At 41.1% G+C, this 14244-nt stretch overlaps 2 protein-coding genes across 2 annotated transcripts; one reads left to right on the forward strand and one right to left on the reverse strand.

The window, feature by feature from the left end:
• Positions 1-8619: 8619 nt before the first annotated feature.
• Positions 8620-9491, forward strand: LOC108090582 (serine protease 1). Its single transcript, XM_017189331.1, has one exon. The coding sequence runs from the start codon at positions 8623-8625 to the stop codon at positions 9436-9438; it is 816 nt and encodes a 271-aa protein (XP_017044820.1). The 5' UTR covers positions 8620-8622; the 3' UTR covers positions 9439-9491.
• A 1805-nt stretch (positions 9492-11296) lies between these two features.
• LOC108090567 (phenoloxidase-activating factor 2) lies at positions 11297-13992 on the reverse strand. The gene is made up of 3 exons (XM_017189311.1): positions 13899-13992; positions 12735-13209; positions 11297-12234 (listed from the first exon to the last, which is right to left on the reverse strand). The coding sequence occupies exons 2-3, from the start codon at positions 13191-13193 to the stop codon at positions 11356-11358; spliced, it is 1338 nt and encodes a 445-aa protein (XP_017044800.1). The 5' UTR covers positions 13194-13209; positions 13899-13992; the 3' UTR covers positions 11297-11355.
• Between the last annotated feature and the right edge of the window lie 252 nt (positions 13993-14244).

Raw genomic sequence — 14244 nt, forward strand, 5'->3', positions numbered from 1 at the left:
AACTTATTTTTTAAATTACTTATAAAATAAATGTTCAAAGGGTAAGTACGTTAACATTATTAAGTTAACATTAACATAACATCAAATAATTAAAGAAGTTTTAAGGTCTATCTATCAAGAATATACATATATATATGTATATTGTGTATGGGGTCTGAGGTGTCTCCTTCACTGCGTTGCAAACTTCTGGCCTAGATTATAGTACCCCTTGCTCTGCAAGGGTATAAAAACAGCAACTTCATTACATTTCCAAAATTTTGAAAAAGAAGCAAGCTGCGAAGGTTTTTGCTATTTGTAAAACCAACTAGTGTTTCCACCTTAGTTCGCTCGGAGAAGGACCACACAGTCTGAAGTGGCCGGCAGGTCCTGCTGCCAACGACATTCACTAATGCAACAAATAAATCATAAGACGTAAGTGCTGGGGCGAGAAGAGATTATTCGGCAGTATTTTGGGGACAAAGCTGCAACCTGAGCGCAAAGAAGTTCCTTACAGAAAACTCTTCTCCAAATATATTTTGCCTTGAACATTTTTTTTTTTGGTTGACAAAATTTACTGCACTTTTTTGTACAAGCGTTCGCAAGTATTGCAGAAAAGTAAATGAGAATTCCCACCACAAAAAAGGACTTCTCAAAAAAGAAGATTCAGCATTCTAAGACTTTAGCACTATGCAATGACACCAATAAAATTAATAGACCGTGTCAGAGTGACAGAGTGGGTAGGAAGTATGGCGAAAAACACTCCAAACGAACTCCTAAGAATGTCATACTCATACGTCACGCTCAATGGATTTTGGATGACAGACCGATTCCAAGGAGGGCGTGGTGTTGCAGATGAAAACGTTAGCAATGAAGCTGCCATCCAAGCAGCGAATCAGTTCATCGGGATTCTACTGGGTCAACAAACGCATTACCAAGCTAATAGAAGAAAAGAATGGTACATATAGTACAACTATTCGAGTATGTGTTTAAAAATAGTAAATAAAAAAAGCCATGATATATTAAATATAATTTTATTTTAATATAGATATAAAAATTAAATCATAATATGATATAACATTTTTTCTGTATAAAGTATTTTATAATAATTACTTATTTAACAAAGTATATGAACTTCATTTTCGTAAAGCTCTTTAAGAAAATTAAAGGAGTTTAATTTCTGTAACTGTTGCTTTTTGGAACATTATGTCCGCAGACTTTGACAAAAGAGATAATACTCTTTGTAACAAATAAACCTGACAATAAATCCTGCGACAAGTGTATGCCAGAGATTTGGAATGCATTTGGAACAGATCCTAAGCTGAGTTCAAGTCGAAGCCCATTATACGAGTATTTATGTATAAATATAGACATTTGCATGTGCATTCACAACTGTATCTACAAGTGCAACTGCAGCTGTGTCGTTTGCGTATCCTGCGTGACACTGTGTTTTTGTCTGTTTGATGCATTTGACAAAACGAAACTTAGTCAAATGGGAATTTGCATCAGGAAAGGGCTCCGACCTCTCATTCCACATTTTCCATATCTGGTCGACATTTGCATTTTTACTGCAAATTTGAAATCGATTGTGATGATCCCCCAACTGACTTGGTTTACATCTCCATTTCGAATGGGAACTAAACAATGGGCAGGGCACTGACTGCGTTTTATTGGCCAGCTGCAGCTGGCAAGTATGTTTGCCTGCATATTTACCCAGTCAATTTTGTAATCCCAATACTTTTGCCCAGCGTTTCATTTCCGCTCGGGCCTTGTCGAACATGTCCGCCCGATATGGCGACTGATTTCCGCTTTGCGCTTCGGCGAACAGCGGTCGATGCACTGGGATTGACAGCCCATCTCTGTCGGTGGCCGAGTTCCCGTGTCCTTCAAAGTGAAAGTTTGCACTCTGCTCTCGACTTTCACCGTCGAGCACATACCACCACTTTCTCTCGACGGTGTTGAAATCATACCTTAAGTTTTAATGTAATTGATATGATAATTTTATTTGTTTTTGTCCTTGGACATGATTTTTTGCAATGATGAATATGTTAGTATAATTAATAAAAGTATTCTTGATTCAAAAAAATAAATTTAATTTAAAATGTTCAATTTGATACCATAAATTAATAAGGTAAAATTTATTTTCTGAGTAGGCTAAAACTATCAAATAAATCTCAAAGAACATTACACAATTGCATCTGCCGAGGTAACTGCTGCTACGCATATAAGTTTTCTGAGGCGATTCGAAAGCAAACCAGGATTTTATGCTATAAAACGGAAGAGGGTCCTTTTATTCATTCTCAAGTGTCAATTTGTGCAATTGGCTTAATCGTGTTTCAGTGCACATACACTCAAGTGTTAAGAAGTCATTGCCAATAATACACACTTATTTTGCTGTTGTATTTAAATCAGTCTTAATAAAGATGCTTTAATTATTTTTCGTGCTCTGGTGCGATCTGTGTTAAACAATCTGGGCAATGGATCAATTATCTGTTGCAAAAAATGTACCCGGTTGTGAGTTCAACATTTGTGCGTTCATATATTTACACTGGCAATGGCTTGCCTGGATGCAAAGCAAAGTTTTTCGGCCGGGACTGATGCCTCCTGGAAACTAACTGCTGCACTTAACAAGAATTCTTTACGCCATGTTGCACATTTTGCGAATGTTGGCAAGTTCAAACGGCTGTGAAAATGCACACTCTCTGCAACAGCGGGGTGGTAACTGCGTTTGCCCTTCCCCATTTTTTTTTCAACGATAACAGCCATTTGATAAGCATCACTGGCACTATATAGCTATTTGAACGACAACAGAACGGCGCACGTGTTGCAATTTTGAAAACTGGAAGAAATCTAACAACTTTCTCCAAAAGCTAGGGTATCAATATGCAGTTAAGTAAGCGACAAGGATTTGGATAAACACCGGCAAAGTAATCAATTTATCCATCGCCTAGTTGAGTTCCACATAACGAACGTTGTTCAGGATCCGCAGAGCCTGTTCCCGAGATTCGGAACACTGGGCAACCAGGGGAATGGGACCATCTCGGGTTATAAGCATCACGCAAACGGTTGTGTCCGCCTTGCGCGAGAGTCTTCTATGCCTTCCTTGCGATTTCATGCTTTCACTTTTCACTTCTTCGATTATTAAACGTGAAAATATTGCTCAATACTTTGGTATTGACCAATTCTTAGAAAAATTACAAATTTTGTAAATAAATTTCACAGTAGCAGGTTCTATGATTTAGGGTCTGTTTGGCTTTGATGTAAAAATAAAACTAAATGTGATGTTCAGGCCAAAACTTACTTTTATTTCATTGCAGGCTTATAAAACGAAACAATATACGTGATCAGTAATATAAAACATTATAACATTGCATTTTAGATTCGTCTTTGTTCATGCTAAGGGGCCATCCATAAATCCGTGACGCTAATTTTTGGCTATTTTTCCAAGAATTTTTATTAAATTGTTTTGGGCTTTAAAGGGTTTTTAATTGTTAATTTAGACGCTTATCATTTTCACCAAAAAAACGTGTAAGCTTTTTTATTTGTATTCCCTAAAGCTAAAAACAAACTATACAATATATTAAGAGATTTGTTTAAGTTAATTTTTTAGGTCGATTATGTTAGATATTTTATATCAGTTGGGGAAAACATCGCACACTGTCCTTCTCCTTGGATTTATCTATCAGAAACTCTCTTCCCTGTTCCCCCAGATAGCTAACGGTAAAGTTAGGACATCCTGTACTGCGCAGTCTCACAGAGCGCGTTTAAGGACGAAGAAAAGCTTTCGCTTGAGTTGAAAATTCAACTAATTTTAATGAAAACATTTTTGGTCGCTCTATCCCTTTATCCTTTTCCCCGGAACCTTTTCCATCGCACGTGTATTGTTGTTTGTTTCCATTCGAAGATTTCCATAGACGAAGGGGGCGAACATTTGATTGAATTGTTATTGTTACGAGAGTTCGGGCGAATGTTGTTGGTTGTTAGTATAGATTTGTACCTGTCCTGGCCTCACTTTTCCTCTTTTGCCACAGCATTGTCTTCTTTTTCTGGCTTTTCCATTGCCATTTGGAAAAGTGCACATTTCGGGCTGCGGTCTGAGTGTGTGTGTTTGTTTTGTTCAAATACCTAGTACAGCGCTCGTACGTGAGTTGATTTTTTCGGGTTGGAATTCTGCCGGTGTGTTTGTGTGCATCTGGAATTTCTGGTCAAGCGGATTGGTCTACTTAATGGTTGAGTAGCCATGCATTTCCACATAAAACCAGTGCGACCTTGACCTATTTTTGCCTTTCTTCTTTTTGTATTCTTCCATGATGGAGCAGTCGACTGAATTGAACTGATGTTGTTCAAAACTTATTTGCATATTAAGTCCTTCACACCCGGTTATACACTGACATGTGCAGACGTCATTCCGTTGTCATTCTTTGCGTGTCAGGAGAAAATGCACAGGGAAAACAGGACGCCATTTCAGTGGATAAAAAAAAATAGTTCTTATATCCCGTATTAATTATTATAAGTGAAACTTTTTTGGAGCTAATATAATAATAATATAATAATATCTAGTGTGGATTAAAATTGCAAGTTATATAGATATTAAAAATATCAAATTCATTTTTAATTTTTATAGGTGTACTGGTTCCCGGTTGATTTTCCAGTTATTGCATCCTTTCGAGATGCGGTGAACCATGCTCGTCATAGTGAGTTGGATACGTGTCACCGACAATGAACAGCAAATGTCGGGCACAAACGTTTAATTGACATAATTAGCCGACTGTCTTCTCTCATGTGTCTGCCACAAACTGAGTCTGTCTGTTTTGATAACTCAAGCAGCGAAAGTCATTCGCTGTGCGCCATCTGCTTGTCTGGGAAAGAACGAGTTACGGAAATACTGCTTTAATATTTAATATTTAAGAATTATAATAAGCCAAAACATATATAAGGTCTTTAATAAATTTAAAACAAATCAATTTAACTGCGATATTGTCATGCCAAGAATTACAACATAAAAGTTGAGTTTATATATAAGTCGATTTTTCACAATAAGCCTTTTGAAAATTTGTGTAGCAGTCAAGTAAAAAATTATGTTTCATGCTGCCTGAGGTTTTCATAATATTATATAATAAGCTCTAAATAAATAACGATGCTAGTTGCTGCGTTGCTACATTTTAAGATATGGCTTGTTTAAACTTTAAAGTAGTTAAAAATATTGCAGAACTATTGGTTAACTTAAATTAAATATTATTGAATGTGTGAAGAGGTATTGTGGGAAACGTTTTTTACTTTAAACTTTAAAGTTGTGCTTTGTGAGCAACTTGCGGCGAAATTTGTGGAATGAAACATTTTGCAGGCATGTTGTCGACATTTTTATGGCTGCCACTTTTGCTTACTGTCCCGCTCGGAACGCTTCTCCGCTGGACTGCCAGCCACTTGGCTGCCCAATTAAAAGTTTTAGCACATTTTCACTTGAAATTAATTGTCGGTAAACGTAATTCATGTCCGAGACACGATTGCGCTAAAGGACCTGCGCTGCGCTCCTTACCCAGTGCAAAACACAACAATACGAGGGGAACAGGGCCTGCAAATGTGGCCAAGTGCACCATCGCCAATAAAGGGAGATAGAGAGAGAGGGAAAGAGAGACAGAGGAGAAGGGGGATAGCCAGAAGTATTTAGAGCTTGTGCCACATTGTAGTTGCTAGCTGTTGCATACTTATGTGCGCTAATGCCTAGACATTTCAACTAACTTCCTAATTTCGCAGCTTACTGCCAAGAAAACAACATCTCAAGTTATTTCGCAAGGTAATCTAAGAAAAGTATTCGAAGAATAAAAGTTTATATCTGGTATGTTTCCAACTCTAAGAAAATTGATCAAATATATTTAAGGAAGAAACAAGATGTTAATACATTTCTTATAAAATCTTGCTTCAATTTAGTCCGGTATTTTTAGGCATATCTTGAGAATATTGTATTTTCTTAACAAACCTTTCTTTACCAAACTGCATACCTACCACATATAATCTCGTAAATGTATTATGCAAATGGATTAGTTGACCTTTGAGAGAAACCCCAATTTTCCCTGAACAAGGGAAATCTCATTAAAGCGCTACTCCACAAATCATGCCGGGGAAGCTAGGTTGGTCTGGAAGCTGGACGGTTATTTGGCCAATGCCCAGGCAGCGCAATAAATAACACCGCACCGCCATTTAGCAGGAACAAAATGAAATTTTCAATTAAGTTAAAGGCCACTGTCGATAGCGAGCCAATGTCATTAGCAGGTAAAAAGGAGCAGGAGTTTCAGCTCGATCCTCGTTGCAGGAGCGGCCAGAACTGCAGCAGCTTTGGAAGCAGGACATAAATTAAAATCGAAGCCCGGGCAATTTTGCGTCCTTTTAATGGCAGTTGGTGGCTGGCTGGTGGCCATAAAATGACATGAAACGACATGGGTCAATGTTTAAATAATGCCTGAAATTTTATTTAGAATCTCTCTCTCTTTCTCGTTTTTTGACTGGTGGGAATCGGGATATAGGTTATAGCTTGGCCTTCTGGCCACCGCAACTAATTGACAATTCAAAATGTTTTGGGGCGGCCATGTGAAGCTGGCGTGCCGGTCATAAAGTTAATAAGCAATTTGCATAACAAATTGTCTAAAACGTTGACAACATGTCGCATGGAATTGCCGAATGTGAATCCGAATGGGACCGAGAGTGAGGCACTGCCACGGAGTGTACGGCTAATACTCCATGCACCGAGTTGCGTATACGCAGCGTGGGCCTCCCAGTGGGCCGCGCGGGCATGCATTTAATTGTTTCGAACCGGACACCATCCCATTTTTGGTCCGCCCAGTCCCTCCGGCCATAACACTCGTACTCTCCGGATTTTTGCACTGTGCATGCCCGTAATTTATTCTCGGGCTGTTAATTAGCGCGACAACATGCGAGCGGGTGAGTTGGCTGGTTAATTAATCGACTTAGGGAGTACCTTTTAGAGGTAGGAGTACGGCAATCTTTAGTGACTTTGGAGCCATTAGCCGTGATGTGTGTCTCTTCCGCCCAAAGAGGGTAGTGACTTGGGCTTGACAGTTTTTTGTAAAAGTCCTGGAAGTTGTGATGTACCCTTCTTTAGAACCGAAAATGTTTCACAGTCAGTTGATTGTGAAGCTCTGTCTAATTGATAGATTACTACCCTTTTTAGAAGTGTAATAATTATTTTTGTCTGATTTCTTTCCCAAACTTAAAAGAGTAGAACTTAAAAACGGTCTTAAACAAATAATATGTAAAGTATTATTTTAAGGTATTGATGTAGTTATAACTACGAATAATCTAATAAAAAATACATTTCCAGATAAACCTGAGAATTTATACATAAATTCTTTATATTACTTACATTATGTTCACCTTTTTCTTTGGCCAGGAAATTGGCCTTCTCTTCCGTTGGCCAGCATTAGGTTGAGTTTCCCGGCCCTGCCTGCGGCCCTTCCCGAACAGGGTATCTGAATAACATGGTTATGGCTGCGTTTAGAGGACTTTCCACGGCAATTAGCCAGTGTCAATTGTTCATGTTGCCGAGTGTGAGTGCGTGCATGGGACATTAGTGGAATGCTTTTTTCTCCCACATCGAAACAAACCTATATGCATAACGTGCACTCAAATATGTATATATATATATGTGTGTGTATGTGTGTGTTAGTGTGGAAGGCAACTGAGCTAACTGCCATTTGCAGCTGTTTCTATTTCCGTTCACTGGCCACAAAGCTGCAGCGCTCCCCGACCTAAACGACCGCCTCCTAGTCCGTCCGTCTGTCCGTTCGTCTGTCCGTTTGTCTGTCCGTTCGTTTGTCTGTCCGTTTGTCCGTTCTACTGTCCGTCCGACCGTTCGTTCCATTTTCCCCTGGGCACTACATCATTTGTAATTTGATGGCTGGCTCGGCGGAGGCGCAGAAGGAATGGAGCGAAGAGGGGGCGGCGTGGACAGATGGCAAGGAACTGTGCCTCAAAGTATGCAACACAATTGCGGCCAGGGCCATTATAATTGCAAACACACATTGCAACACAATCCCTCAAACACGCAGAGTGGCCCATTCCATCTGCATCCGAGACACATTTGCTGTTAGCAGTTGCATTCTGCATTATGCTTTGTTATAATTAAATGATTATCAATTTGGCAAATATTTGATTGCGCCCGGCTTGCGAAACGAAAGCTAATCAAGCGTAAATTGATCCCAGTTTGCACAAATAGAAGACAATGTAAGTCGAAGGACTCGAGGCTGGTTTCCTCTACGATAAAATTAATAAATAAGTATAAGTATAAGTATTATAAGGGGAGCAATCGCCTTAAAATACAAGCCCTTAAAGGTATTAAATGAAGCTCTACTACTAGTAGTTACCTTTCTTGTTTAACTCTTAAAAATAAGATGTAACTAATTATTTGCATTCGCATTCGCCGAATCCATCTCAAAACAAATTGCTTGACCTATTAGCACTTTTAAGCTCTTAAGTTACCGATAGCTTATCTTACACTTTTGGCTGCCTTTTCGAAATTCAAAATAACCAAAATTTATGAGTCCGAATACACGTGCTTCCGCTTTGAGCCGATAAGACTGCCGTATAAAGAGGGTATTTTGGCCAACGTCAGTTAGTTGTTCATTGACCAACATGAAACTGATTGTATTCCTGGCCTGTTTGGCTGTCGCCTCCGCAGCGGTTCTGCCCGCTGAGCCCGCCAAGGCGGTGGCCGTGAAGGACATGCCCCGTTCCGGCAAGATCGAGGGCAGGATCACCAACGGCTACCCCGCCTACGAGGGCAAGGTGCCCTACATCGTGGGCCTGAGCTTCAACGACGGCACCCACTGGTGCAGCGGATCGATCATCGGCAACACCTGGATCCTGACCGCCGGCCACTGCGTGAGGACCGCCAGCCACGTGCTCATCTACTACGGAGCCAGCTTCCGGCACGAGGCGCAGTTCACCCACCGGGTGACCAGCAACGACATGATCATCCATCCCGACTGGAACGACTACCTGAACAACGACATCGCCCTGATCCGCACTCCGCACGTGGACTTCTGGCACCTGGTCAACAAGGTGGAGCTGCCCAGCTACAACGACCGCTACAACAGCTACGCCGGCTGGTGGGCCTTGGCCTCCGGCTGGGGACTGACCGACAACGACAGCGGCATATCCAACTACCTCAACTGCGTCGACGTCCAGATCGCGGACAACAACGACTGCCGCAACTACTACGGCGGCAACTACGTCACCGACAACACCATCTGCATCAACACCGACGGCGGCAAGTCCTCCTGCAGCGGCGACTCCGGCGGCCCGCTGGTCCTCCACGACGGCAACCGCATCGTGGGCGTCGTCTCCTTCGGCAGCGGCGAGGGCTGCACCGCCGGCAGGCCCGCCGGATTCACCCGCGTCACCGGTTACCTCGACTGGATCCGCGACCACACCGGCATTTCCTACTAAAAAGATTAAACATCAATAAATAGCAGGCAAAAACTTTAAGTTTCTTTAATTTACATAATGCATTTTTCAATTATTTTATTTCATTTTGTACTTTATGTGTACATAAAGTATACTGCTTTAAAGTATTATTTACCTTTTGAAAGGTTCTGCTATTCCTGTGTATATTTTATTTAACATTTAGTAGATTAATAAGCAGCTTTATAAAATCTGTACTTAAGTGCCAGCCGATAAGCAATCTCCTTAACTTCACAGCGATAAGTATTCTTCAAGTACTGAGAGTAAAACTTATTATTTATTAGCCCACTCTTGGGAAACTGATTGTTTTGCACAAATTTACGAGCTGTAAATGCAGGAACATAAAAGTATCGCGCCACTGTTTTTCTAATCGTCAAACAAAGCTATCTTAATTCATTGACAAAAGTTTAAAACGCGTTAGTTGACTTTTAATTAAGGCTGAATAACAGCGTAATCTCGGTGAACATTTTTTAGTTAGCTCAGTTTTTATTTGAAGAAACAATCAGAATTATTATTTTCAATTTTAACTATGTAGAAAGTGGTTTAGATTTTTCTTCAGCATATGCCATTTCAACGCTTAAACAAACCTACATTGAAGAATAAGAAGCAATATATAAATTGCAGCACTTGGCAATTGATAGTTAGCTAATCCAAGCCAAAACAGCTGCAGTAGCTCCACTGCTAAGTGCAGTTCTTAGTCGCTAAATTGAACCAAAAAATCAATACGAAACGCGGGGGCCGTAAAAATGGCCAATAAATTACAGCAACGTAAAACAAAACGAAACTTAAACAATTTACTTGAGAAATGAGTTTTTAGCACAGCACTTGGCCAAGGAATAGTGGAACCATTGGAGTTGGAGGACCAGGAGGAGCAGGTCCTGAAGGAGGAACAGGACCTGCAGGCAGCCCGAAAATCAATTCGTTCAGCCATTTTCCGGGCCCAGCGTGTAATTTCTCAATTTTCGGCCATGCGATGTGTTGCTTCTGTTGTTTCCCAATTCCCGAGTGCCTCCTGGTTAATTTGGTTCCATGGCTGCGATGCAAAGGAGGAGCAAAGGGGAAGGGGGTGTCAAATGGAGGACGGTCCACATAGCCATCTGCCAGGACTTGACTATTTATAAGCTGCCGGCACGAAGACGCTCTCCTCCGCGACTCGAATTTCCCGCTGCTGAGCTCCTTTGTTCAAGATGGCAATAAATCGAGTGACTCGGAGGTATGTTCGAGTTAAGTGCCTGGATGGAAAGCTATCCCGGCGCTTTAGTTTGGCCGGGCGTGATGAATGGCGGATATAGCAGATAGCGGATAATGCTTGTAAATGATAAGAGATTGAATGAATTAATAAGGGAGAATGAGCTTGATAAGAAATTACTTTACACTACTAGTGCTACTTATATTAATGCCAAATAAATTCATTAAATCTTGTTTTACCATTTTCACTAAAAACTAACTGCAAAATTGTGTGTATGAGTTAATCTTTATATATACATATTTTAATTTATATTAAAATGGAACTCAATTTTAGGCAAATCTGCCATCGGCATTTAATTTACGTTGTTATACAAGAAGTTTTCGTATATTCATTCAATGTGTTATTGATTTAATAAGATTAGAGCAACATATTTTATCAACTGAAACTTTTCTTTTTGAAAAATTTGTAGTTTGTGTTAATTCTACTTAAAAATTAAAGGTTTCTTACTTGAAATTAACTTTAATTTTATATAGGAAATACCTGTTCATCGTTAACTAAGGGTTCAGAAAAAGTTATTGCCAAGCAATGATATTAAGCGACTCCTTACCATTCTTTTCGTTTACATCCGTCTCAAATTGAATTTTCTTAATTGGGCTTATTTAATGTACAACGTTTTTTATTTTCATATATTTTACACAGTTGTGAATGTTATGTTACTGCGTTGGCAGTGTGATGCCGAGTCCTCGGATCTTTTCGTCAATCCAGCCGCGCAGGTAAGGCACGTTGGCGTACACGGCCGGAATGTCCTCGACGCCGCACTCGACGCCCCAGGAGACGATGCCCACCAGCTGGTAGCGGTCCCTCTCGCCGGGCATCGTGCAGAAGAGCGGCGATCCGCCGTCGCCCTTGCAGGTGTCCTTGCCAGGATCGCCGCCGGCGCAGAGGAAGCTCGGTCGCAGACGGAAGCGGGCCTCCAGGCGGGTGTTCCTCAGCTTCGCCTGGCACTCGTCGTGCTCCACCAGCGGCAGGCTGATCTTCTTGAGCACGTGCTCCAGCTTCTCGCTGTCCGCCTCCTTGGCGCCCCAGCCGGTGGCATAGCAGGTGGCGGTGAGCAGTTGCTCGATCACCGCCGGCGACTGCAGAGGCGGCAGGCAAAGCGGCTGGATGTGGGGCGCCAGTTGGATGGGCTCGTCCAGCAGGAGCAGCGCTATGTCGTTGTACAGCCGCTCCGGATCGAACTCCGGGTGCATGATGATCTCCTTGATGCGGCTGCCCTGGTGCGTGTACGGCTCGTTCAGGCTGTTCAGGTCCCAGTCTCCTGCTCTGGCCACCAGCGTGTCCACCGTCTCGTTGAGCAGGTTGTGCGAGGTGGTGACCACCAGCCGCGGGTGGATCAGGGTGCCTCCGCACAGGAACTCCTGCCGCCCGGTGAAGATGCCCACCACCCAGGGAAACTCGCCGAAAATGGACACGTCCTCCGTGTAGTTGAACTTGTCATTGTCGGGGATCAAGCCCTGCGGATTGCTGTAGCCGCAGTTCTTGTACTTGAAGTCGGCCTGCTTCTGCACATAAGGACTTTGGCTGGCTTCCACCTGGAAAGAGGATTACTTAGCTTCAACCAAAAGTGGATATCGAATGCACAGATGTTTGCGTTTTGATGATCAATGATGATGATTGTCGTAAAACCGAACACAGAAAGCGCAATGTATCAGAACGATTATTACTATTGTTAAAAGGTTTCATTTAAAAGTTATCATAGTACTAAAATTACGGTTCAAAAAAAGCATTAATAAATAAAATTTGTTAGAGTGGCAAAAAGTAATGCCAATGCAGAAAAGATAGCCTTTTTAAGAAGTTTTGCTGTGGTTTTGTTAGTTGTCAAAAAGATAATACTTTAGAATAAATCTTAAGTAGTTTACAAAAAGTGATTCGTACGAAAAGCAGTCTAAATATAGTTTTCTAAATTAATCTCTTAATGTTATATATGTAATATAATATCTGTTTTAATTCTTAGAATTTTTAATCATAATATAGAACACATTGATAAGTGATCGGGTACATTTTCTCTACCCATAACTATTTAGAGACTTACCTGCTGGTCGACAGCACAACAGCGGTACAAGGACTTGCTGCACTGAATCGAGCTGATCCTGGGGTTGATCAGACTGATGCCGGAGTCGTTGATGATGTTGTCGCGACAGAGTTTCCTGGGCACGCACTCCTTGTTCACGCCGCAACTCTCGTTTGGCGGCGGCTCCAGAACGGACACCTTATCTCGTATGGGGGCCACAGAGCGGGCTGGCTGACCTCTGGAGCTCTGCAGGCTGTCCCAAGTGTCCAGCTGATCCTTTTCGCAGCAGATCTTCCCAATGCCGCAGAAGCGGTTTATCCGCGGACCAATGCCCTTTTTCCCGGAGTCATCCGAATCCTCGCAGCGCTTTATAGTGGTGCACAGTTCGTCCCGGCGACACATCGCCGAAATGGTGTCCTGGGCCTCGGAAACGGAGTTAAGAGCCAACAGGAGCAACACCACTGAGATCATCCAGTGCATCTTGGTGGTTGGGAAACTGGAGCAAACACAGAGATAAGCAAAAGCTCAATTTCAAACAATGCACAACGGAGGTTATCAGTTCTCACTTGTTTCTATACAGATGCACGCATAATAAAATTTAAAAACAAATCCATAAAAAAAAAACAAAACAACCTTAGAATCTCTCTTAATTATGCCTCAGATAACTTTGTTTCGTTAGCCGCTGGCTGATCAAAGGTAAAAAATGTAGATATTATCTATATCTATTATATTATTTTTTTAAACATGGCAAGGAATTAGTTTCAGACTTTGTTTTACCAATTTATTTTACTAGGACTATAAAAAAACAAGAACTTCAATTTTTTATACAACAAAAACACCATAAACAATCATTTCGTATTGGGAACTCGCACATTTCAGATTTGCACTTTTTGAAATCCAAATAAATTTATTATTTCCAATATTATTTACTTTTTCAATATTATATTCTATATTATATGTTCACTTAAGCACTTAAAAAATAACATTAACTTTAATTTATTTGCATTTTTCCACCATTGAAGTCTTGAAACGGAACTGCAGCAAGTTTGTTTTTATATAAGCTCGAATGCAAATGAAGCGCTTTCATTGAAACTGATTTATTATCAGCTGTTGCCTCGGCGATTCATTTTACACATTATAGTTTACGGCTGTATGCACATATGTAGCACTATATAAGCGCATTACCTATATACTTCCGGAGATTAGTAAGTACTGATAGATGAAACCGATCCAAAGGCAATCTTGAAGCTTGTGATTCACAAAGACGACTGAGCGTCTAGAGTAAATTTCAAAGCATTTATAGAACCGGCTTACGAGATTCTGAGCGACGCAGATCGTAAGAGAAACAAAGCCGAGTGGGAGACTAATGACTTAAGTCAACCAGTGTGGTTTTCCCATCCCTGACAAGTAAATGCGTAAGGAGTATTTTATAGTGGGTATCCCCGAGTTGTAAACCGACAAGATATGTCAGTGCATGATCTGTGTGAAATTTCTAAAAAAATGCCTAAAAGATAGATATATTGGCGAAATT

Source organism: Drosophila ficusphila, unplaced genomic scaffold, assembly GCF_018152265.1.
Source record: "Drosophila ficusphila isolate 14025-0441.05 unplaced genomic scaffold, ASM1815226v1 contig_414, whole genome shotgun sequence".
Classification (NCBI taxonomy): Eukaryota; Metazoa; Arthropoda; class Insecta; order Diptera; family Drosophilidae; genus Drosophila; species Drosophila ficusphila.

Bases quoted from the DNA above. Each gene is read 5' to 3' on its own strand.
- LOC108090582 (XM_017189331.1), top strand. From the start codon at position 8,623: ATGAAACTGATTGTATTCCTGGCCTGTTTGGCTGTCGCCTCCGCAGCG.
- LOC108090567 (XM_017189311.1), bottom strand. From the start codon at position 13,193: ATGCACTGGATGATCTCAGTGGTGTTGCTCCTGTTGGCTCTTAACTCC. The intron at 12,235-12,734 runs GTAAGTCTCTAA...TCCTCTTTCCAG, and splicing joins GTTGTGCTGTCGACCAGCAG to GTGGAAGCCAGCCAAAGTCC.